Source organism: Crocodylus siamensis, chromosome 12 (assembly GCF_052110815.1).
Source record: "Crocodylus siamensis isolate JL-2025a chromosome 12, ASM5211081v1, whole genome shotgun sequence".
NCBI classification, from domain to species: Eukaryota; Metazoa; Chordata; order Crocodylia; family Crocodylidae; genus Crocodylus; species Crocodylus siamensis.
Window position 1 is genome coordinate 45,618,761 of NC_143406.1, and position 21,266 is coordinate 45,640,026.

The 21,266-nt window shown below is 41.6% G+C and overlaps 1 protein-coding gene across 1 annotated transcript; it reads right to left on the minus strand.

Annotated features, from left to right (window-relative positions):
• Window positions 1-1,421: 1,421 nt before the first annotated feature.
• Window positions 1,422-19,282, minus strand: COPS3 (COP9 signalosome subunit 3). The gene is made up of 12 exons (XM_090023976.1): window positions 19,127-19,282; window positions 16,701-16,830; window positions 14,123-14,235; window positions 13,970-14,019; window positions 12,965-13,057; window positions 12,084-12,263; window positions 9,739-9,879; window positions 7,946-8,119; window positions 6,682-6,768; window positions 6,209-6,322; window positions 5,465-5,545; window positions 1,422-5,198 (listed from the first exon to the last, which is right to left on the minus strand). The coding sequence occupies exons 1-12, from the start codon at window positions 19,179-19,181 to the stop codon at window positions 5,145-5,147; spliced, it is 1,272 nt and encodes a 423-aa protein (XP_089880102.1). The 5' UTR covers window positions 19,182-19,282; the 3' UTR covers window positions 1,422-5,144.
• Window positions 19,283-21,266: the final 1,984 nt, after the last annotated feature.

Here is a 21,266-nt window from a genome sequence, read left to right on the forward strand (position 1 = left end):
AGAGCTCCCTGTACCTTTTCCTTTATTCTTGGCATCTCTCTCTGCACGCGTACTCTCTCTCCTAAAGGACAAATGTCTGAAATTCTTTCCCCACACATCCCCTCTTAAATATCAGGCACGTTGATTTGTTTTCTTGCTCAAGATACCAGCATGTAGGGCTGGTCCAAGGGTAATTGGTGCCCTAGGTGAACTGTGCACCTCAGCGCCCCCACCACTTCCAATATAGAGGTGGGGTGGGTGCGCTGGCCAGGAGTGAGGGGCACTAGCAGCACTGTGGGCAGGGGCGGGGCAGTGTAAGGTGGAGCTGTAGCTAGCTAGGGATGTTGTTTAGAATAAAGTTCCTGTTATTTTGTTCTGCATATAATTTTGGCGCCCTAGGCAACCCCCTAATTCGCCTGCCAGCACGTCTTGTCTGTCTTTAGCACCAAGTAGAGATCATAAAAATCCCAACCTTGCTTATGCGTGTACAGCCCTCCTCATTACTTGAACTTTTAATCTTACAGCACACAAATCTGTATCAGCACAAAACTTTATCAGCATGAAGAAACACTGAACAGGCCAGCTCTCCCGCCTTCCCTCCACAGCTCAATTTGAAATTGTGCTTCCCACAGCAAGTTTACTTGTTGCAAAATATTTAGTGTTTTAGCACCTTTAGACCTATAACCTCCAGCAGCAATAGTAATAGAGGTAGAGTCACCAAAAGCTTGTTTAGACGGGGAAACAAAAAATTAATTCCTATTTTGGACATCCAAACAGAGAAAAGGTCTATCAATGGCTGTTGGTGGAGTCTGATCCATATTGTTTCAACCGAATAGCTTGTTAAATCCCTCCTAAATAAAACATGGCTAGACTTCACAATTCACAGTGGTTGTCCTGCAACATGATATTTAAAAATGTGCTTTGACACAGGAAGCTGTGCCAAGACTATACTCCCATTAAAAAATACGCTGCATGTTCAAGTATTGGGACCACCACAGTACAGATTCACAAGACTTCTCTCTCACACAAGCGCACAATATTTCTTCTTATACTAGAGAATTATTAGACCCTATCAGAACTGAGATTTCTGTATCATCCCATCTTTATTTCCAAGTAGTTCTAAGAACCCTCCAAAGGCAGACACACTTGTACAAATCAACCAGCCAAACAGCACCTTCCTTTTCTGCTAGATAGAGATGCCTCGTGAACTTCAAAGCTTAACCAGTATCTGTTAAAGTGCTTGGTGGCAAAGTGCAAGACATTATCACAGGCACCAGCCTGAAAAGTCTCATTCCAACCCCTGAAAATTACAATTACTTAATAAGGGGGGGAGGGTTACTTTACAAAAAAATCCCCGAAAGTAGTAATAAAACCAGTCCGGAAAATCTAGCACCTCCTTCTTCCAGGCCAGCCAGAGTGTATTTAAAACAAACTAAGAAGAGTTAACTTGTTTGTGATCTTTATTTTTCCAACAGTACATTTAAACAACTTCTCAGGACTAACCTCCTCAGCCAATTTTGCCATGCAGGGAGAAAAAAAAATAAAGTCATTTCCTAAATTGTACAGTTAACCTAGGACAACACACAGAACGGGTCACAATTGCCGTGTTGTGAAGGGAGAGGAATGGCAAGAGGAGCAATTTTAGTCAGGCAGCAGCACCTGGAGCAATGCAACAATATTGTGTGCGCGAAGCTCAGTAAAGGAATTGCACAGTGGCACTCCTCTGTGGCAGGAGCATTACAAAAATTGTTCACAGAACAGCGTGGAGCCATTTAATTTGTCCAGCATTACACTCCCTGTTAAACATCTGAAATGAAGCCCCATCCCGTGGCCAACTACCATCATTGCAAGGCAGGCCACATCTTTTTTTTCCTCCAAGTTAAAATGCAGTTAACAACTAGATGCAAAGTATGTTAGGGAGTGTGGGCAGTTTAACTGCTTATAGAATGGGGAAGAAGGGAAATAGTGTTAACAAGTGTAAACTGATCTCATCCACCTCTTCTGTCTTGTCTCTGGCTAAAAACAGACTTGCCCTTTCTCAAGGAAAAAAGCCTTTTGTAATGGGATCCTAGTCCCATACACCTATTGTCCCACTTCAAGTAACTGTGAAGTACCAAGATAAGATGTGCTAATGCTGTTTCCCAGGACAATTGCAGCCCATTCATTCTAAGGACAAGCTAAAGGGATGTGCCAGTCAGGTCAGAACCAGCTCAAACACAATGTCTGTTTTTAGCTTTGCAGTAAATGACTGAACCACGGTAAATTAAATGCTCTTTCATTCAGGGTAAACTGCCCCAGTTCAACTTTAGCCTAGTACAGGGTGAACAGAAAGCTAGAGCAGTTAGACTGAATCACAGTAAAGTCCCTGCTTCCTCCTCAGAACACTAATTGCTCACCTATCCACACCCTTATTTGAGTGTGCATGTATCTAATATTTTGCGAGCCCCTTGAGGACATGCAAGACCTGAAGATGTGGCCACAGGATTTTGTGTATGTCAAAATAAGACACGTCTTCTATCTGGTGTTCTTAAGCAGTGTGTCTTTTCTTACCACAGGGAAGCATTCATACAAAATCCAAAATACTGAAGCATCCTCAAAGCTTCTCAGTTCCCCATCAGGATGTGAATGGTCCTGCACCTTCTAAAAGCAATTCAGATGAAAACAATACAAAGACTCAGTTTGCAACAGAATTTCCAAAACCTTAAAGATATCAGAACTGAGACACTGCTCGTCTTACCCCAGTGCATCTTGGTACCTTACGGTTCATGTCAAACCGAACACTTGGAGGTGGCATCATCATTTTCAAAGCTGTTTTACCACAACTATGAATGTGAGAGGAAGTGACGGCCAAATTCTCAACTGGCTTTGAAATGTTTAAAACTCACATTTATAACATGGAAATAAAAAAAAAATATTGTGCTATAAAGAACTGTGTGACTTGAAATATTACATAATACTTGTACAATTTTTGTTTATAATATGGGGCTTACTTTACGTAACTCTGAAGATGCGATACCGCTACCTTTTATCAACTGCATAAAATAAATGCAAGTTTGCTTCTTGTGGTATTATAGTCCGCTGGAAGTTATTTGAGACAAGCCCACAGAACAATAACAATAACAGGACCTGCTTACAGTATAGTTCAGCTGCCACTTCAAATAATCAAAATAAACTTTCTACTGTTAGAACTTCAATAAAATACTTTGGGTACATTTACTTCCTACATAAATGGCCTCCTGTGCACAGTGCTGGAAGCACAAACCTTCCTCTTTAATTGAGGGAACATTTTGACATATTTGTGTAAGTAGCAGTTTGTGGTTAGTCATTTTCTATATTCCTTGGGTGGTTATTGTACCTAATTTCACAGGCTTTCACAACAACAACAATTCACTCAATCTTACACTTGACACATTTCTATGGCGCCAGGGTAGAAAACTGGATAGCACATTCAGCATTTAATCCTGCAGTGGTTTTAATAAGGCATTTAAAAACGTATCACCAATCTCTTTGCTCATTACTTGTAATGAGTACTGGGGAAGACAAGGATTTGCTTTGAGATTAGGTGCAAATTTCCTTCAGTTTGGGAGTCATTATGATAGAAACTGTGAGTGCTGAATTAATCACCACGGACCTATGCTTTTTTAAAAAATCTATTATCAGTTAAATCACTATTTTATAACCAATTGTAAAAACTCTATCTAGGAACAGCTTGAGGATTATATTTCTTCTAGTAGAGAAGGCATGCCACTGCCACAAGGGCTCTGTCAGACTTCAGAAGAGGAGCCCCCTGAAGAACAATGCCAAATATCAGTGTTGGAAGCACAAACCTTATTAGCTCTCTCCCCCACCCCTGCTCCATGTACCTGTACATTTCACATGGTACAGCTCAGCTTCCAGCTAGGAACAAAAATGAAGAGGCTGGGTTTTCAGAAGTACCCAACAGTTCTCATTAGGGTACTTACACGGGGGCTGTTGTGTATTGAGCAATTCTGAAACTCTTAACACAATGACAGAGTTATTTATGTCTGATAAGGAGAACTTCAATGACAGGAACCATTTCAAATGTGCTTTGTTAACAGAGAAAAGTTTTAGATACATGAACACTACATAAATGACAGCCAGCCCAGTGGTTTAAAAGGGTAAATTGTTTCAGTAATTCAATGGCAAAGTTTCTACTATTTCAGTAAGTCCTTGACTTCAAACCACACAATATTCTTCCAGCATTTCACCTGCCTTCAAACAAACCTGCTTTTATAATAGAACTTTATAACCACCTCTGCAGTGAGGTAAGTCTAGAGCAGATCTATGGCACAGCTTGTATCTGAATTCATTTTGAATACCAGGATGTGGTAGAAACTCTTTTATGGTTGTGGGGGTGTTAAGCACAAGAATCCGATTCAGTGCAAACTAGAGTTCGGACTCAGCTTCCCTCAGCATCCAGGTCTTTAAGCCACCCTTTTGCTTTGGCCTAGAAGTTGCAAGAATATTCAGTGACCTATTTGTTTATGCCAGCAATTGAAAAAACCAATAAACAGTCGTCAGTACAAGGGAGCCCAAGGATTTTCATAGCAGGACCAACTACGGCCACTAAGCCTGATCTCCCACCAGAAATGAACTCATCCTGATGTTCTCAATATTTTAGAAAGAAGGCTTATATTTAAGTCACCTAATGGGCAGCTGCCAGTTACATTCTGCCCAGGTAATCTAAATACAAAGTCTAAATCAGACTGTATTTTATAGAGCAAAGTGAGTTAAAAATGCTTTCAAATAATGAATCAGTAATTGTCTTGTAGCCTAGGCAATCCAACGTTTGCTTATATTCTTCCCTGAATTTTTTGCAGAAAAAGGAAAAAGAGGACTGCTACAGAAACACAGCAACGTTCAAACCATTTAAAACAAAAGGTAGATTATTTAATGCGTTAACGATGTTAATCTGAAGATAAATAAATCCACAACAGACTTTAAGTTTCTTTGAGATTTCCTTTTTCTTTGCAGAGAATATTTTTGAAATCATACAGTACTGAGAAGGTGATGTTTTATTTTCTTAATGTCCAGGTCAAAATCTCAGTTCTCTCTGCTCTGTTCATAGGACTTTTAAATGCCCAATCCAGAAGGTGGTTCTCTTTAGCTTTTACTTTAAAAGCAGAGTAGTAGCATTGTTAATTTCAAGAATAACTGGATGGTTTGCTTCCTGAATCATCTTCTTGAGAGCCCATACTCTGTAAGGGAATAAGAGAAGTTATTTATTTATTTTTAAGTCCAAAGATTTGCTTGTCCCAACAAGAGCTCTAAGAAGCTGAAATCGCACAAAATAAAAAGCACACGTGGAAAGACCTGCACTTTCTCTTTTTACATAGTTGCATACTACCTACATTACGCATTTGACTTGGTATTTGCAACATAATACATTATAGTATATATATTCAACATAATTCATGCCTATAGCACCACACGCCTAGATACTCAGAGACCTAAAGGTAGTTACCTTCTGCACAAACTGAGGGTTCACAGTGATCTCTTGATCCATGGCTTTCAGTCGTTCATCAAGTTCTATACATTTCAGCATCTAAAAATCATGTTGAAAACAGCAAGTCAACTAGTTACCCTGCTGGTGCGTAACACACCTGCCTTAAGTAGCTTCTATACTTTTAGCCTTTCCCCACAAAGGAATTTATGGTCCCACAATTAATGGAAAAAGTAACATTTTGTTTATTCAGCTGGCTGATTTTTGTTTGTTCCTTTTATTTTGTCCCATGTCTTTTCTCTAGCAATCACTTCAATGGCCATTGTCCTATGTTAGCTCTGGGAGAAGTGAACAGTCAATCTGAAGTTCAATTGTTCTATGAATTAATGAAAAGGAAGGATTTTGTAGTCAGCCTACCAAAAGGACAATTTTCTTTACAAATCTGGAGTCAATCCTGTAGTTTAAGATCAATATGGGGGGGTGGGGGGAAGAATTGGACTGCTAACACACCTCTGGTTATACCTACTTCACAACAGGGGACTCAACACCAAAGATAACTACTAGTCATACAAACATACGTTTTAATTCCAAAGTAATTACTAAATTACCAGAGTAATTGTGGAAGCACATCAGCAAGTGCCCGACTTACACTAAATCCAGAACCAAATATACCCTAAGATGTCTGTCTATAACTTCACTACTAGATTTTGAAGACAATATATTTAGCGATAATTTAATAGCAAGAATGCATCGAAAATTATTTACCTCCTGATCAATGTTATGAAGCATAGCTGGATTGTTATACTTTTCAGGATTATCGTGGAAACAGACCATACCATCTTTCTGATTAATACTTGCAAAGATTTCACCATCTTCTATCTGGAAGAGGAAAAATCATTTAAATGTGAAAAAGGCAGAGCAAGTTCTAATCACCAGTCAGGGTGGCTTGTGAAGATGGTTCAAATGCTGATTCTTCAAGCTCTGGTTCTTCTTTCCCCAACAGCCTTTTCCAAACAGAGAAGCATTATAACATTCTGGGACAGGAAACACACTACTTACTCTTTGCTTAGATGAAAGCATTTTACAGACACTTTGGAAAGAAAGCAACCTGAGATTAGGGTAGGCTTCCGGTAGTCAAACACTGCCCAACTGCATTAAGTTTTTAAGATTCCAGTTAAAGATCTTGATCTGGTTTGCTTTTGTAATAGAGAAAACTTCCATTTCTTAATGATTCTTACCATGTGAAGGACGTATTTTTCTGCTTCCTGGGCCCCCGAGAGCTGCACTCGACTTGCCATATCTTGTAACGACAACGTTAAAAATGTCTGAAATTTAAAAAACGTATCAAAATGTTATACTGTAATACCACTGATTGATTTTCATGCAGGTTTTTTTACACAACATTTTTTAACTACAAGTTGGTGGGACTGTGGCAGGAAGAAAAAAGTACCATGAAATGACCTGCAAGTCATTTCTTCTTCCATGGCTAATGTTGTTTTATACAACTGAGAGCCTATATACAAGTGCGTACCAGCACTTCTGGGGTCCCTTTCTAAAGGAAGACTTAGCAATATCTAACTTCCCTTTTCCTCATGAACGAGGAGTTCCTGCCTCTTTAATACAGCCATTTCAAGACAATTAATAATCGTTTTAATTTTGGGAGTTACCTTCCAAAACAAATGCTGTGACATGCCTGAAGATCAGAAAATCTGAGTTCAGATTTCTGTCCTAAGTATCTTCTGTCTGTCTCATCACCTCTAGGAATCCATTTGATCTTTTTAGTCGATTACATGTGCAACTGTTTCTTCCTCTCCAAAATTCCTTTAGCACTGGATAATCCCAGACTTAACTATATATGTCTGTCCTCTCCTGCTTTGCCTCCTGTATACAGGGAAGCTGTGAAATTCAGTTTTTGATAGCAGATGGGAAACCTAAAAGGTACTGTGTAGTGACACCTATGGCCACAGACCTGTGTTCTATAGTCAAAATTCTCATCTAATATAAATTAGTCCAATCCACTGACTTGCACAGTAGTATGCTAGTTAACACCATAGTCTGGAAGGCAAGTGTTTATTTCCTTTTTATATACGTATTATGCAGTTTAGAAGCAGGCAACTACCCGTTTCCGTACTCAGACCCCTTTCGTATGCAGACTATCCCTATCCCCCGCCCCCCACTAATACATTTAGCTGGGGTTTTTAAAGCAAAGGTAATTTATTGCTCTAGTTCTTCATGAGTACGTTTTTGCTTCAGCAGCATTGTGTAGATGATTTTTATAATGCTAAACTTTTTTTTAAACTAATCAGTGTAATCAGTGTACACATAAACAAACTAGATTTCATAGACATCAGGGCTGGAAGGGACCTCGGGAGATCATCGAGTCCAGCCCCCTGCCCAAATTGGATCCATTTCACATGGATACAAGATGATATTTTTAGTTTAACTCTTCCAGCAGGGATAAACCATACATTTCTAAAGACCAGCAGGAGGCCTACACCTTACCTTAGTTAACCTCTGAATATTCTTTTTATAAAGAGATGACAAGCACTGCTTAACCAGCCCCATATTGTTATCTCTGGTGAATGTTTCACTATGCTTGTTCACAAGATTTCGGAGCTCCGAGGGTTTATTGGTTGAATAAACTTGTGCTAATTCATGGTAGGCATTGCTAAGAGGCTGCAATTAGAAAAGAACAAAATGTTTAATGTACATGGATCTCAGTCTTCTGTCTTGTGACCATATTTAATAGTTTCCACACTGGAAATTATTTAAGCCACACTCGCTGTTCCCCAGGTAATTCACACACTAGCCATTCACCACAGATTTAAATTTAAACCAAGACACAGTACAAGTGAAACTACTCTTTATGAAGGACCTCAGTTACATATTGATATTTATCAGGTTCATGTTTCAGATTTTTCTGTAAGACCAAAACATCACTACAGCATATGAGGACTCTTCAATTTACAACTATGCAGAAGTGCCAGTAAAAATAATTCCTTATAAAGCTGGAGGCACAGTATATGCTATTTTACTTGAGCTTTTTCCAGGATACCAAAAAAGCACTAAGCAGTTTTCTAGTCAGAAGCATAGCCAGCTATTCAATGGCAAAAGGGTAAGCTGACAAGCAGATTATTACACTGTACTTTCATAGGTGCAACCCATGGGTTGTCTGTCAATAAAAGCCAAGCAAAAACATTAATTCAACAGCAGTTTAGGTTATATTTGTGTACAGGTTAATACAAGGGGAAGTTTGTCAAAGAGGTTTTTTGTTTTCACTGTGGAGGAAGAGGTGGACAGAGCCACCTGCAGGACAGTACTGTAAAAAGGGTGCACATTATCCAAGGTTATAAACACAAAAAGTACAGCAACTCAAATCCCATGCCAACAAGGACTGCCAGAATGTAGGGCCTACATGCATACATACAAAAACCTCACCCAAAAAAACAGCAGACTTCCAAAGTCACCTTCCCCTGACACAAATACAGCTCACTAACGCCACAACAGCATGAATTCTTAAGTTGTGGATAGTTTATGTTGGAGCTGACACAGCACATCAAAAATCTGGCTCAGATTTTAAAAGCACTTAAATGGAGTTGAGCAGCTGCTACACAGTTTCCTCTGTTTTGGCAATATGCATTAATTAGTTGTGGCACAGCATAGATTCTGAGTGGTAGTAGGAAAAATACCTAGCTCTTGTACAGCACTTTGAGATCTAAAGTTTTCAAACTTTTATATAGGTAGTCAGGGTATTTTTACACTGGTTTACAAATAAAGGAATGGAGAGAAAAACAGCATGCCCAGCACCTCAGTGGCTGACCTGGGTTCATCCTGAATGCAAGATATGTCCCCTAATTACTCTGAATTTCTTGAGAGAGATCATCAATAGCACACTTTAAGAGTCAAGGAGAAGCTATGGAGTCATGTGATCTAGCCAAAGTGAAAGTTTAGCGAATTTATACACTGCTGAAAGATCTCACGTTTACAGTTGTGAAATCAGTATTTTTTTTTTTTTGCCAAAAAGTCTATTCCTCTGTTAAGATGTATGAGCTGTATTGCAACATCAGCAATGTACCTGCTAGTTTGGAATGTGCATAAGTGAGACAACATGCAGCCACTACCTGTCCAAGTCTTTTGTAACTTATAAAGAAGCCAGAATGCTTGTTCCTAATATTTCCAACAACCCAGAACAGTAACCAACTCCATTAGAGAACCAAGAAGACTAACGCCACTGTGTCAGCAAGAACCATGTAGGAACTTATAGCTCAAATTATTTGACTGAGTTCAAGACTTACCTTAATGAATCTACCCACTATCTGGGATGTGTACTTCGGCAGCTGTTGAACTTTTCCAAGTAGTATCAAAGAAACTAGAATATACTTTTTATACGATTCCAACATAATATGACTGACTGCCATGGCCGGAGTAGTTATTGCCTAAGCAAGAGAAAAGGGATGGGAGTAGAAAATGACTGTCAGTGGGAGTTAAAAATAAGTATACTACTGAATTAGTAAATTCCTAGATTAAAAAAAAGCTGTATGTACAAACAGAATATGATTAAACATGAAATGAACCATTAAGTTAATATCAAATGAAAAAGTTAAGAAAAAGTTAATTTTTTGTGAATGTCACCCAGTACATCCTAGAAAGACACCCTCTACCACTCAGCCAAACGTAAAACTATATAGTACTGCCTACAGTGAGTGCATCTACACATGCGCATTAATGTGCAGTAGCCTATTTTACTGCATATTAGTGTGTCACAGCAAAAACTGTGCTAATATGCTGAAGTGCAGTTAAATTAGGCTACTATGCATTAAGCGTCACCAAAAAGTGTGAGCTTTTGCTACTGTGCATTAAGGCAGCCTAATGCGCATTTAGTTAGTACCTCACATTAAAAAGGTACTAAATTTAATGCGTAGTAGCAAAAGCGTATTAATGAACATGTAGACACACACACTGGGTACATCTACACAACATGCTAAATGAGTAGACTAATTCTACTGTGGCATTAGTGTGGCAGGCAGAAACCATGCTAATGTGCTGTAGAATTAGTCTAGTGACTAATTAGTCTACTGCACATTAGCATCACAAAAAAAAGCATGTGCTGGCGCTACTGCGCAGTAGCACTGATAACAGTGCATTAAGTTAATACCTGTAATTACAAGTACTAAACCTTGTGCACCATAATTATGGTGGATTAACAAATGTGTAGGTGCACCCAGTGATACTTAAAATGATGCCAAAAGAATCAAAGAAAAACTTCCTTGCCTAATACTGCTGAGTATTAAATACTGATCAAGAGTTGTCCTAGAAACCTCTGGGAGGCTTTAGTGTAATTAATCATAAGATAGGTTACTGAAAGTGCTTATACAGGTCCTATGGAAGCTGGGATTACACGCCCCCCTCCATGTCCAGACAAGCCCAGCTGTGCAGTATGCATCTGCAGCACCACATACCGCATAGCCAGACGTTCTCCGCACTGCAAGGGTGCACTGCCTGTGTGTGAGCTGCTCCGTTTTTTTTTCCTGTGGGGTTTTTTGGCCCCCAGAGGTATGCATGGGCAGTGCGTGCTGCTGAAAAACAGAGCCAAGGTGTCTGGAGCTGCGCTGCGGCTGCCAGCCAGGCTGTGCCCAGCAGGATCAGGATCTCTGCTGCTGCAGCCCTGGGAAGCCCCCAGGACTCCAGATAAAGCTGCCAGGGCCAGCACAGTGCTGGCCTCAGCCCCCGTGACTGCCTCTAGGGTAATCTGCCACGTGCCAAAGTACACGTGGCACAGACTCCTTGGGGACAAGTAGCTGTGGCGGAAGGTACACCACTGCTACTTGTCCCTGGGAAACCAAATGTCCGAGCTCGTGTGGACATGCACGCGCACACACACACACACACACACACACACACACACACACACACACACACATACACACACACACACACACACACACTTCATAAAGCTGTTAGATCATTCACATGTAGAAACAACATTAGTTAAGTCTGAGAAAGCCAAGATTGCCGAGCACAGTTAGTTTAAGTCCATTCTGTACTGGCTAACCTTATTTTACTGAAAGGCCAAGGAAAAGTTTGCTTTGTGCAAGTTCGTGCAAAAGTTTCACATATTAAAAATGAGGGGAAAAGATGATTTTGAAAGTACAAGTTATGGAGAATACCAAAGATCAGTAGTGGTATCAGAGGCCATTGTACTAGTTGGACCACTACACTACACTTGTTTTTCTTGATATTAAAAAAATATATATGATATAAAAATCACATGCTTATGAAACCCAGCCTAAGTAAAAAACAACTAGCACCCAGAATAACATTTAAAAGGCCAATAAGACCCATAAACAAACATTTCATACCCATGTTCAATCATATGAATGTATAGAGATAACACAAAATATTGCACGTAAGTTCATACCTGACAACCAATCCAACTAAATCTTTCTAGATAACCATGTGATGCAAATATGTGAAGTTAATAGCAATAGGTATGTGAACAGCTACTGTCTTTAGTTTCAGGAGAACGTTTAAAAGATGTTACGCATTACACATTATACCAACTTTATTGGAATGCAGTTCTGGCCTTTAAACAAACCACATTTTAAGTCTTGCCATGGACTTCCAGGTGAGAGAAATTTACCTGTTCATAGAAGTAGAGTGCTCTTTCAAAGTTCTTTAGCCCAGTGTATATCATCCCACCATAGTAGTAGTAACATAAAAAGTGCTTCGCATCATATGCCCCATTCTCTTTACATATATCCATCATGTCCACATCTAAATACGGGAGGGCAGGTTTAAAGCATTTTGCTAACAAACAGAGCTACAAGAAAATAAACCAGGGTTACATGAATTAGCCACTTCTGTGCAAGTTTTAAAGAGGTCAAAGCCAAGTTCAGCTCACTACCATTTATTGAAACTTAATGTGTTTATCTGAAAAATTATAAAGAATTTCCCTGAAACTATCCAGCAAACACTTCAGCTCCTGCAGTGTTTCACAGTGGCTCACCATAAACACTGTCACACTACTCGACTCCAATCTATGAAGTTCCCTGAAATGCTAAGCCACGCAAGCTGGCCTGCTGGCAGCACAAAAATACTCTCTTTTACTTATGGAGCTATGTGCCCCAGGAGCTAGGAGCACTGCAGAAGTAGCAAATTCACCCACATAAGCTGGAACAGATAGAACATCACTGCTGATGAAACTATTCTGGAGGACAGAGATAGTGAGAGACCCTGGGAGGAGGTACATATAGCTCTCCCTCAACTAGAGAAGAACCAGAATAATCCAGGATTCTCCAAAGTCATAAAAAGAACAGCAAAACAAAGAATCCAAGAGGATGAGCTAAAAATCCTATTAAACTTATTTCAAATATTAATTATTCTAACAGATCACAATGATTACTAGTGTTGCAAAACCCTACTCTTGTACCCATTCCTGAAGTACTAATTCACTCAGTGCACAATGGGGCTGGGCCAGTTAAAAATGTTTACCCTTGGAATAAGTCTAATATTCCTTCTTACCTGGCAGAGATCTGCATGTATTGAGGTCAGCTGGTTTGTGTTCATCTGCATCTTGTCTATGGCTTGTCTGAGAATGCTAATTCCTCGCAGGGGCTGTCAGAAATTACATCTCTTTCAGATAATTTCTCATAGATGGCAGCACATTGGATCTTATGTTGGCACTTACAAATGAAAAATAACACTAATTGATAGGTTCCATTAAGTAACAGTTAACCTGAGGTTCCCCTTCCTGCAGGACACTGCAGTCCCTTAAGATATAAAATAAATCTGGTCTCTTTCTTCAACTTGCTTCTCCTGATGGACTAACATTTCTCTGCTGCAAAAAGGCCGTTCTAGTGAGAACGCATTGCACTGTCACACTATCAGATACCGACATCCTCTAGTATTCTCAGAAAGACTTGACCCTGAAACCACCAAAAATTGGCATTGTTCACACTGAAATTAAAAGCAAGATTCCCATTTGCCACATTTAGAGCATGTACTTTGGCAGCATTTTCAGAACATGGAAATTAGCACAAGTGCCTGGAAAGCTCCAATTCCTTAACATTAACAAATATTATTCTCAAAGATTTATTCTTTTAAACTAGATTCTTGATTTATTTTTTTTAAACTTACTCAGGAATTTTATAAAAGACTGCTGTGGTAATAATACCAAAGCCAACAACTGACTGCCTGATTCCATTTATTTTTGGTACAATCTCTTTTATATTTGTGATTGATGATCTCTAGACCAAAAAAAGAACACATACAACTGTTATGTGTATGTTCCATATAATGATACACCAGATCTCTTAACAACTATAAATATATATTTTTCTTTTAGGATGTCTCTGGAACAGCCTTTTTACAATCTCGGAAGATAATCTAAAACTAGACAAGTAACAATCTGCAGGGAAACACTCTTAAAATGGAATTAACAAGTCAAATTCTTCACAAGAGAATCAGCGTCTCCTTGGAGCCCCCGGATGACTGCTAATTTATTATTACTAGATAATATTTGCTTACCTGTTTTCTTTCCACAAGGGCATTTGTTAACTGGTGGCAAAGGCCAGCAACTACATATAACAACAAAAACAGTAAAAGAAAAAAAATCATAAACATACACACATCAGCTTTAGATGATTATACAACTGCGAGACAAATTGAAGTTGAACTTACAAGTGTCTGTTGCATATCTAATGTGCTCCCCATTACAAGTGCTGATAAAAAGCTGAACCTGTGAGAATAACGTTTCGAAGTCAGGGATGCTGGGCATAGAAAACTTCACAAACCTGAAACCGGACAAAAAGTCATTTAGAGCTCTGTAAAATGAAACCAAAGGCCTCCCTCTGAAATGACTTCTTGATCTCTGCTTTAGCATGCAGACCTCTGTGCATCTGTGGAACTGCCTGCAGACCCAGGGCCAAAGCATGCATTACAGATTCTTTTCCTAGCATATCAAGATTTTATGATCAAAACACTAGGAAACCTGCAGATGTGCAATTTTAGTTAACCAGTGTAAAAGCATCTTAAACATGAAAGAGACATACATGTCTCTAAAAACTATACTATAGTGATACTTGAGAATGGGGTTAAAAATCCACACCCCGTATCCTGGGTTGCATACAAGTTCTCTGTTTAGAACAAGTCACAGCAGGTACAGTATAATACCTGGTAACTGAATACCTTTAAAGAAGATGGATCATAAAACTGCACCATCAAGTGGAAGACTCATCACACTATAGAAAGATGTAGCATAGACTTGTGGTTTGGGGAGATGGGGAAGAGGGGAATGGGGAGAGAGGGTTGGCAGCACTCTTATGGACAGACTGCATTTTGGCTGTTTAAAATACACATTTCTTCTGAGAGCAGAGAAAATTATGGAGGGTGCAGCACCCTGCTGAGAGTACACTGGTCCTACAGAAGTTCTTCCAAATGACCTTGGAAACAACAAAACATGCTACTGATGCTAGGAATCTCTATTTCCTTCCCTATTTGCCTCCTCACTCTTACATATGCCTGCAATTCTTTCTCCACATTTAAATTACTTGCATCTCTGCTCCTCACTCCCTGCAGGTTACTACCTCTAAACCACAGCTGTCCAGCTGGTATCCCAGAGGCTGCACCTGGCTGGCAAAGGGTTTAAAGTGTGGTCCTCAGGCTGCCCCCACTGCTCGAGCTGCTGCAGTGGTAGCCAGGATCTCTGGGGCAGGACAGCACAGTGAGAGGTCTGGTGAGCTTCTTACCACAGTGCCAGTAGGGGGGCTTGGGCAGCTCTCAAGGCAACAGTAAGGTCGGGGGGGGGAAATCACCCATGCAGTGGCTGCAAGACAGGGGTGGCAGACTTGTATGGTGGGGGGAGAGAAAGATGGCTCACGCTGTTCAGGCGGCAGCAGTGGTGGGTGAGAAGAGGATCTCATGGCAGCAGGGGACTAGACAGAGCAGGGGCTCCAGGAAGCCAGTGAGGCCCATGGAGCATGCAACCTACAACCCATGCAGTACAGCACACAGCCTCTGGTCACTCTGAAGTTGGACAACCCTGCTCTGGACCACTGCCCACAACAGTACTGCTTTTACTAGTTCTCAGGCAATCCTCACCCATACCTTCAGCACACCTCTCACTGTCTCTCTCAGATCCCCGTTTCATGGCCTCCTCAAATGCCAACTTTCCAAGTCCTCACCCTGTAGATCCCCGAGCACAAACACTCCTTTCTTCTGTTGCCCCTTTATTTTAGGATACACTTCAAAACTGATTGTATTGTTAAACCTCTCCACTGACTTGCTGTAGCTGCCAAGCAAACTGGTTACTCGCTTTCCTTGTCCCTTCCCAAAGCCCAGTCAGTGCTCGGTTCTCCCTGGAACAACCTTTTTCATATCTATTCCATTGACTCCACCTCAGACATCTCTTATGGACAGCTGGTTTCCCTCTTATTTGATTTACTAACAAACTACTTTATCTTACACCCACAGGATGCCTTCACCATTGGTGATTTGACACAGGTGGTCTGGTTTTTTTTGTTTTTTAATTCCATAACATCTTTTTGGGATCCAGCTTATGGAAGGCAGTATACAAAGTGAGGTACCATACACATATGACCTGTACTATATTCTCTGTTTCAAAGGGAAACACCCAGGAACAGCAGCTAATTTATTTTAACAAACCAATTTCTAATGCATCTCAATTTATTATTTTAAAAGCATATCAATAGTGCAAATTGTAGAGACCTCTGTCCAATAACTCAATGCTCCCAAAAATGTATTTAGCTAAACTGGTTATCTCAAATCTGCAGAATGCCAGCCTATCCTTTCCCCTGCAGGAGACAAGAGCTGTCCAAACCTGCAAAAGCAGCCAATGCCACACTGTGAATAAAGGGACATCCTGCTTCACAGTGCGAGTCCAGCTTGTCAATAACTCATTTATCAAACCTTAAAACAAACATAACATTTTTGTTGAACCACTGGTAAAAGCATTAATCTATCCAGAATGCCTAAACATAACAAGAAACAGATGTTTGCTCAAAGCCAAGAAAAACTTAATTTGCATTGTAAGTCATGGTATTTTAGCCATTTTGGAACTGGAATTAGAAAAAGCTGAAACACATGAACATCCTAATATTTTCACAAAGATGTGCCACAAGAAAGAATTTAAGCAATATTACAAGAACCGCGCAATGAAAATGCGTATCAGCATGCACTGCCTGAAGTTCGTGGTGTTAAAACTAAATTAAGCCTATAAAGAAAGAAAAGTATCACTTACAAGACAGCAAGAACCCCTAAAGAATGTTCCTGCACATCCAGGGCACCAAGCACTGTATCCAGGTGGGAAAGATTTTTTGCTAGCAGTTCCCCGCTTTTATTGATCAATTCACAAAGCTGGGTCATTTGCCCTGAAACATGAAACATTGCAGTCAATTTTCAATTACAACACCAAGCAAAACATACTGAAAGGTCATGCATTCCCTTATTTAACACCTCCTTGCTTTGCCTTTAAGCAAAAATAAAAAATAACAAAATAAAAGAGTCAACTTAGTTGTCTTCTAGCAGCAACCAAAGTTTGAGACCAGTTGAGGGGACCCCACAATAGCTTATCATTTAACACCCCCCCACAGTGACTTACGTTCTGTTTGTTAGTTTTGAAGGCTTTTTTGCAGCCATAAACCAATGCAGAGTCAGTTTCCCCAGTCTGCAGACAGAATTACCAGTGTCTCTGCAGCTACTCTGTTTTTGACAAGCTGCAACAAACTGAAAATTAAAAGGCTCTAGCCAGTTTCTCTGCTATTTAAATTTTTTTTCCCCTACCAACACCTAAGAATATATGAGAATCTACACACAAAAGCCCAAGGGCAGCGTCTTGCTTCTTGGGCATCTGAGCAATTGTTACAGGTTTGCCCATCGCACTTCTTATATGCTGTATTCCAGCTAATGTTTTTAGAAAACAAATTCCAAGTAACACTTTAGGATAAAAATATATTTTCCTAATCTGTTTTTCCCCCAGTTTACTTGCATATTTGACAATACCGCACATAGTCACTTGTGATTTAGTCTCTGTGAGTTTTTGACAAGGCATGTGGAAAAGAAACATCTTAGACCTAGCATGCTTTCTTGATTTCTGAAGACGGGGAGGACTAAAAGGTGGATGCTATATTCTTAAAGTGCCTTGAATTCAGTTTTCAAACGTACTGGGTTTTCAATGGACAGCTTCTGATGCAGCCACTGTTTCACCTGTCAACACTTACAGATTAGATGTAAACAAAAGTTTCGCATCACCCCCCAGTACCTTTGGGAGTAGGAGTCTATTCATGAATGGAAACACGACTGCTCTTCTCAAATTCTCTCTGACCTTTTCCTCAGAGTCAAAATAAAACACCAGCAAGGTTTAACAGTGAAAGGTTAACGTTCAAAGACGAGCACGGTCCAAATAAAGGCCTGGGCATCAAGAACTGATTCTAGCGTGAGCTTTACCAAGCTGCACGGCTCCAGGGCTATTGCCTCATGCCTGTAGCCAGCTGACAAGAGTTGTTGAGCGGACTAACATAAAACACGATGAGGTTCAATAATGGTATGCGTGTCCTGAACACATGTTTTTCGATCCTTTTTTCCGCTAGCAGTTAAAAATCAAAAAGTCACCAGCATTCACAAGCTTCACCAACAACCTTTCATGTGAACAAAACGCTAAATAAACGGCATTGCAGAAAATTCCCTTATATGTAAGGGGCTACAACGTGCAGCAATAGAAAAAAAAAACAAAAACAAAACAAAGCCCCAGCCCAATGCAAAAACAAGAGTCAGAGACAAAAATTAAAAATTAAGAGAAAGCCTGACACGTCTACGCTATGTGAGTTAAGACGAAAAGGCAGCTATATATTTTCACTCGTTAAATAGAGAATTGAAGGGACAGAGAAGCTCAGAAACTGGCACCTATTGTGCCCGGGAGCTCTAGGCCCACACAGGGAGAGAAAAAAAAAGGCTTGAAGACACCACTGAGAAAAGTGACAGTATTTCATAGATTTCTAGGGTCGGAAGGGACTTGGTTTGAGCCCCCACTCCAGATTTTAACATTAAAATCTTTTCTCTCCCTCACACTAGAGAAGTCCAGTTTGAAGCGACAAAACCTCCCATCGACAACCGCCTTTTTATATCTTACGCTTCCCTAGAGCCAGACTTGCCGCCACTGCCGAGTTCGCTTCCACCTAAGAGAACTTCTCCCACCTTTTCTCCGACGCCCGACAGAGAGTTTGCAATCGAAGATTTTTTTTGGCAGAAATCTCGTTGGTCCCCTACAAGATATCGCCTCGACCACAACTCCGGCCTGCTGGAGACGAAGCACTCCAGGACCAGGCACGGCCACGGGGCTGCACTTTCCTGCATGTTATTCCCCGTCCATGCAGGGAAATTTGTATTTTTTTAACACAGAAATACCCCTGCCATAGTGAACAGCCTGCTCCCAAAAGCCACGGGCGGGGCTAAGCCACCAGAAAACGGGTTACCCGGGCTACGACACCGGAGCCTGCTGCCAGCCAGCCAGGGAGAAGGGGCGTGCGAGGAGCCGGGAGGGGCCCAGCACTGCGCTGACAGACCCAGGGGTGGGGGGCTTCAGCCCTGTCTTCCCGCGCGCGCTGGCGGGAGGCCCCGCGGGAGACCGGGCAGAGGGAACCGCCACGCCCTCGCCCGCCCACCGGTCACCTTGGGCCGAGAGCTGCCGGACGCTGTTAACGAACTGCTCCAGAGCAGACGCCATCTTGGCGGCTCGGGCGCGCGGCCGGGGCGGCCGGGGGAAGCGGGAAGGAGGCTCCGCGCGCGACGCGGCCCGCGCCAGCCAATCCCCCGCCGCCTCAGGCGCCGCGAGACCCGCGGCCTCGCGCGTCACTTCCGCCGCGTCGCCTCGCGAGAGCTGTAAGGCCGCCCCCTGTCGCCGTTACCACGGCGACCCCCGCCAGCCGGAAGCCGCCGGCTCCTGTAAACAGCCCCGCCCCCTCCCCGCCCTCGAGGCCATTTTACTGGGCAGAGTGGTGACTCAGCAAGTTGTGGTGTTGTCATCGCCGTCCTCACGTCACTGTGTCGTCACGGCGCTTGTAAACAAGGCCCCCAGCCATGCCCCCAACCCCCCCACAGGGCAGTGCTGCTGTCAGGAATGGTAGGGCCCCTCTTCCTGCTCAGATGCCCGACCATGAGTCATCGTCTGTCATTGTGCTGACATCACGCCTACCTCATGCTGTGACAGCATGCCTCGGTCACAGTTCTGACATCACACTGGCACACGATTGCCCTCCAGGAATTACATGTGGATCTCCCAGAGACAAACGGCTGAGAGTCACCCTGGAGATAAATGACGGGGCGTTCGTTAAAACGAATAGTTAATGCCTATGTCCTTGGTAGATGTACAAAAAACTAGAACTCTGGGTTCCAAAATGATACCTTTTATTAGACCAACTGGGAAATTGCAAGAAAACTCCTTTTCTGCAAGCTTTCGGGACCAAAGTCCCTTCATGAGGCTCTGGGGAAAGTCTAGATGGTACAAGATGGGGAAAAGTCCTCATTGGTAGGGAATAAGCTTCATTTTTTCACAGAGGGAGCTGAAGATGGAAGGCTGTCCCTCTGGGTCCACAAGAGTGTCACCTATGTCCTTAGACCAACATGGCTACAACCAAAAACCCAGAATTCAATCTATACAGTAGAACTGTGGGTTTTTTAAATGTAATAGTAATGTGCATTTGCCTTCCTGGCGTAAAGTCTATGCATCGTAATCCGTCGTGGATACGTGCAAGCACGCAGGCATGTCTGCGTTGTGTGACACCGACACATCGGCCTCCCCGAAACCTCCTGGAATAGAGTCAAACTATTTGGCGACCCTACACCCACATCGCTCCATCATCATACCATCTCCTCCCATCATTTCCTGGCAGTTTTTAAAGAAACAAGCAATCAGGTGATCACCTAGATTTGGGACCACTGAGTACACTGGAAAATACTTAGGATAGTTATGCAAGTTCCTGATTGAAATGACTGTTATAAATGCAATGATGAATTAATTATCTATCGTTCTTGATAGCAAAAGGGATACCTAGTTATCTGTAGACACTTTTGCCTCGCACTGATAAAAATCAGGCTTCTGCAGTGCTTGACTGTAATATGGTCATACAATTCAAATAGCCGAGGGCTGCATATACTACATCACACCTTTACCACACCTTTTGGTGCAGAGAAATTCAACATGTTTTCCAATGCCACGATTACTTCACAAACTGAAGATTTATCTGGAATAAAAGCAATATTTACATCTACCATTTACATCTACCACTTACAGTAAAGTCAGCTCAAGTTATCTGTACCTGAGTTACTCCTTTCGAGATGGTTGAGTTCAAGTGAGTGGATAGTTGTCAGCTAGCACACACGTGTAGCACTGGGGACAGGATTTGGCATGCTTTGGCTCCCGACCATAGCATGAATACTTCAGTCAGTATGAATGGGAGCTCAGATTCCACCCTGTGGAGGAGAGGAGTACCATGTGAAGCAGCATGAAGTTGCCAAGCACAGTATTCAAGAGTTGCCAAGTATAAGGCGTTCATGCGAATAGAAGCAGCGTATTCTGATATACCGCAAACACGAACCAGGGTCTTTCTGCCCTGCAGTGTGAAAGCCATACATGGGCTATCATTGTTTCATCAGAAATGTCAGACGTGGGATGAAATACTGAGTCAGAAGAGAATCCGATCTTGAAAATATTAAACATCTTCCCTCCAAACCTTCTATTATGTTCAGCCTGACCTAGTGATTAGAGCACCCTGGACTTTTGTTCCCTTTCTGTATAGCTGACTCACTCTGT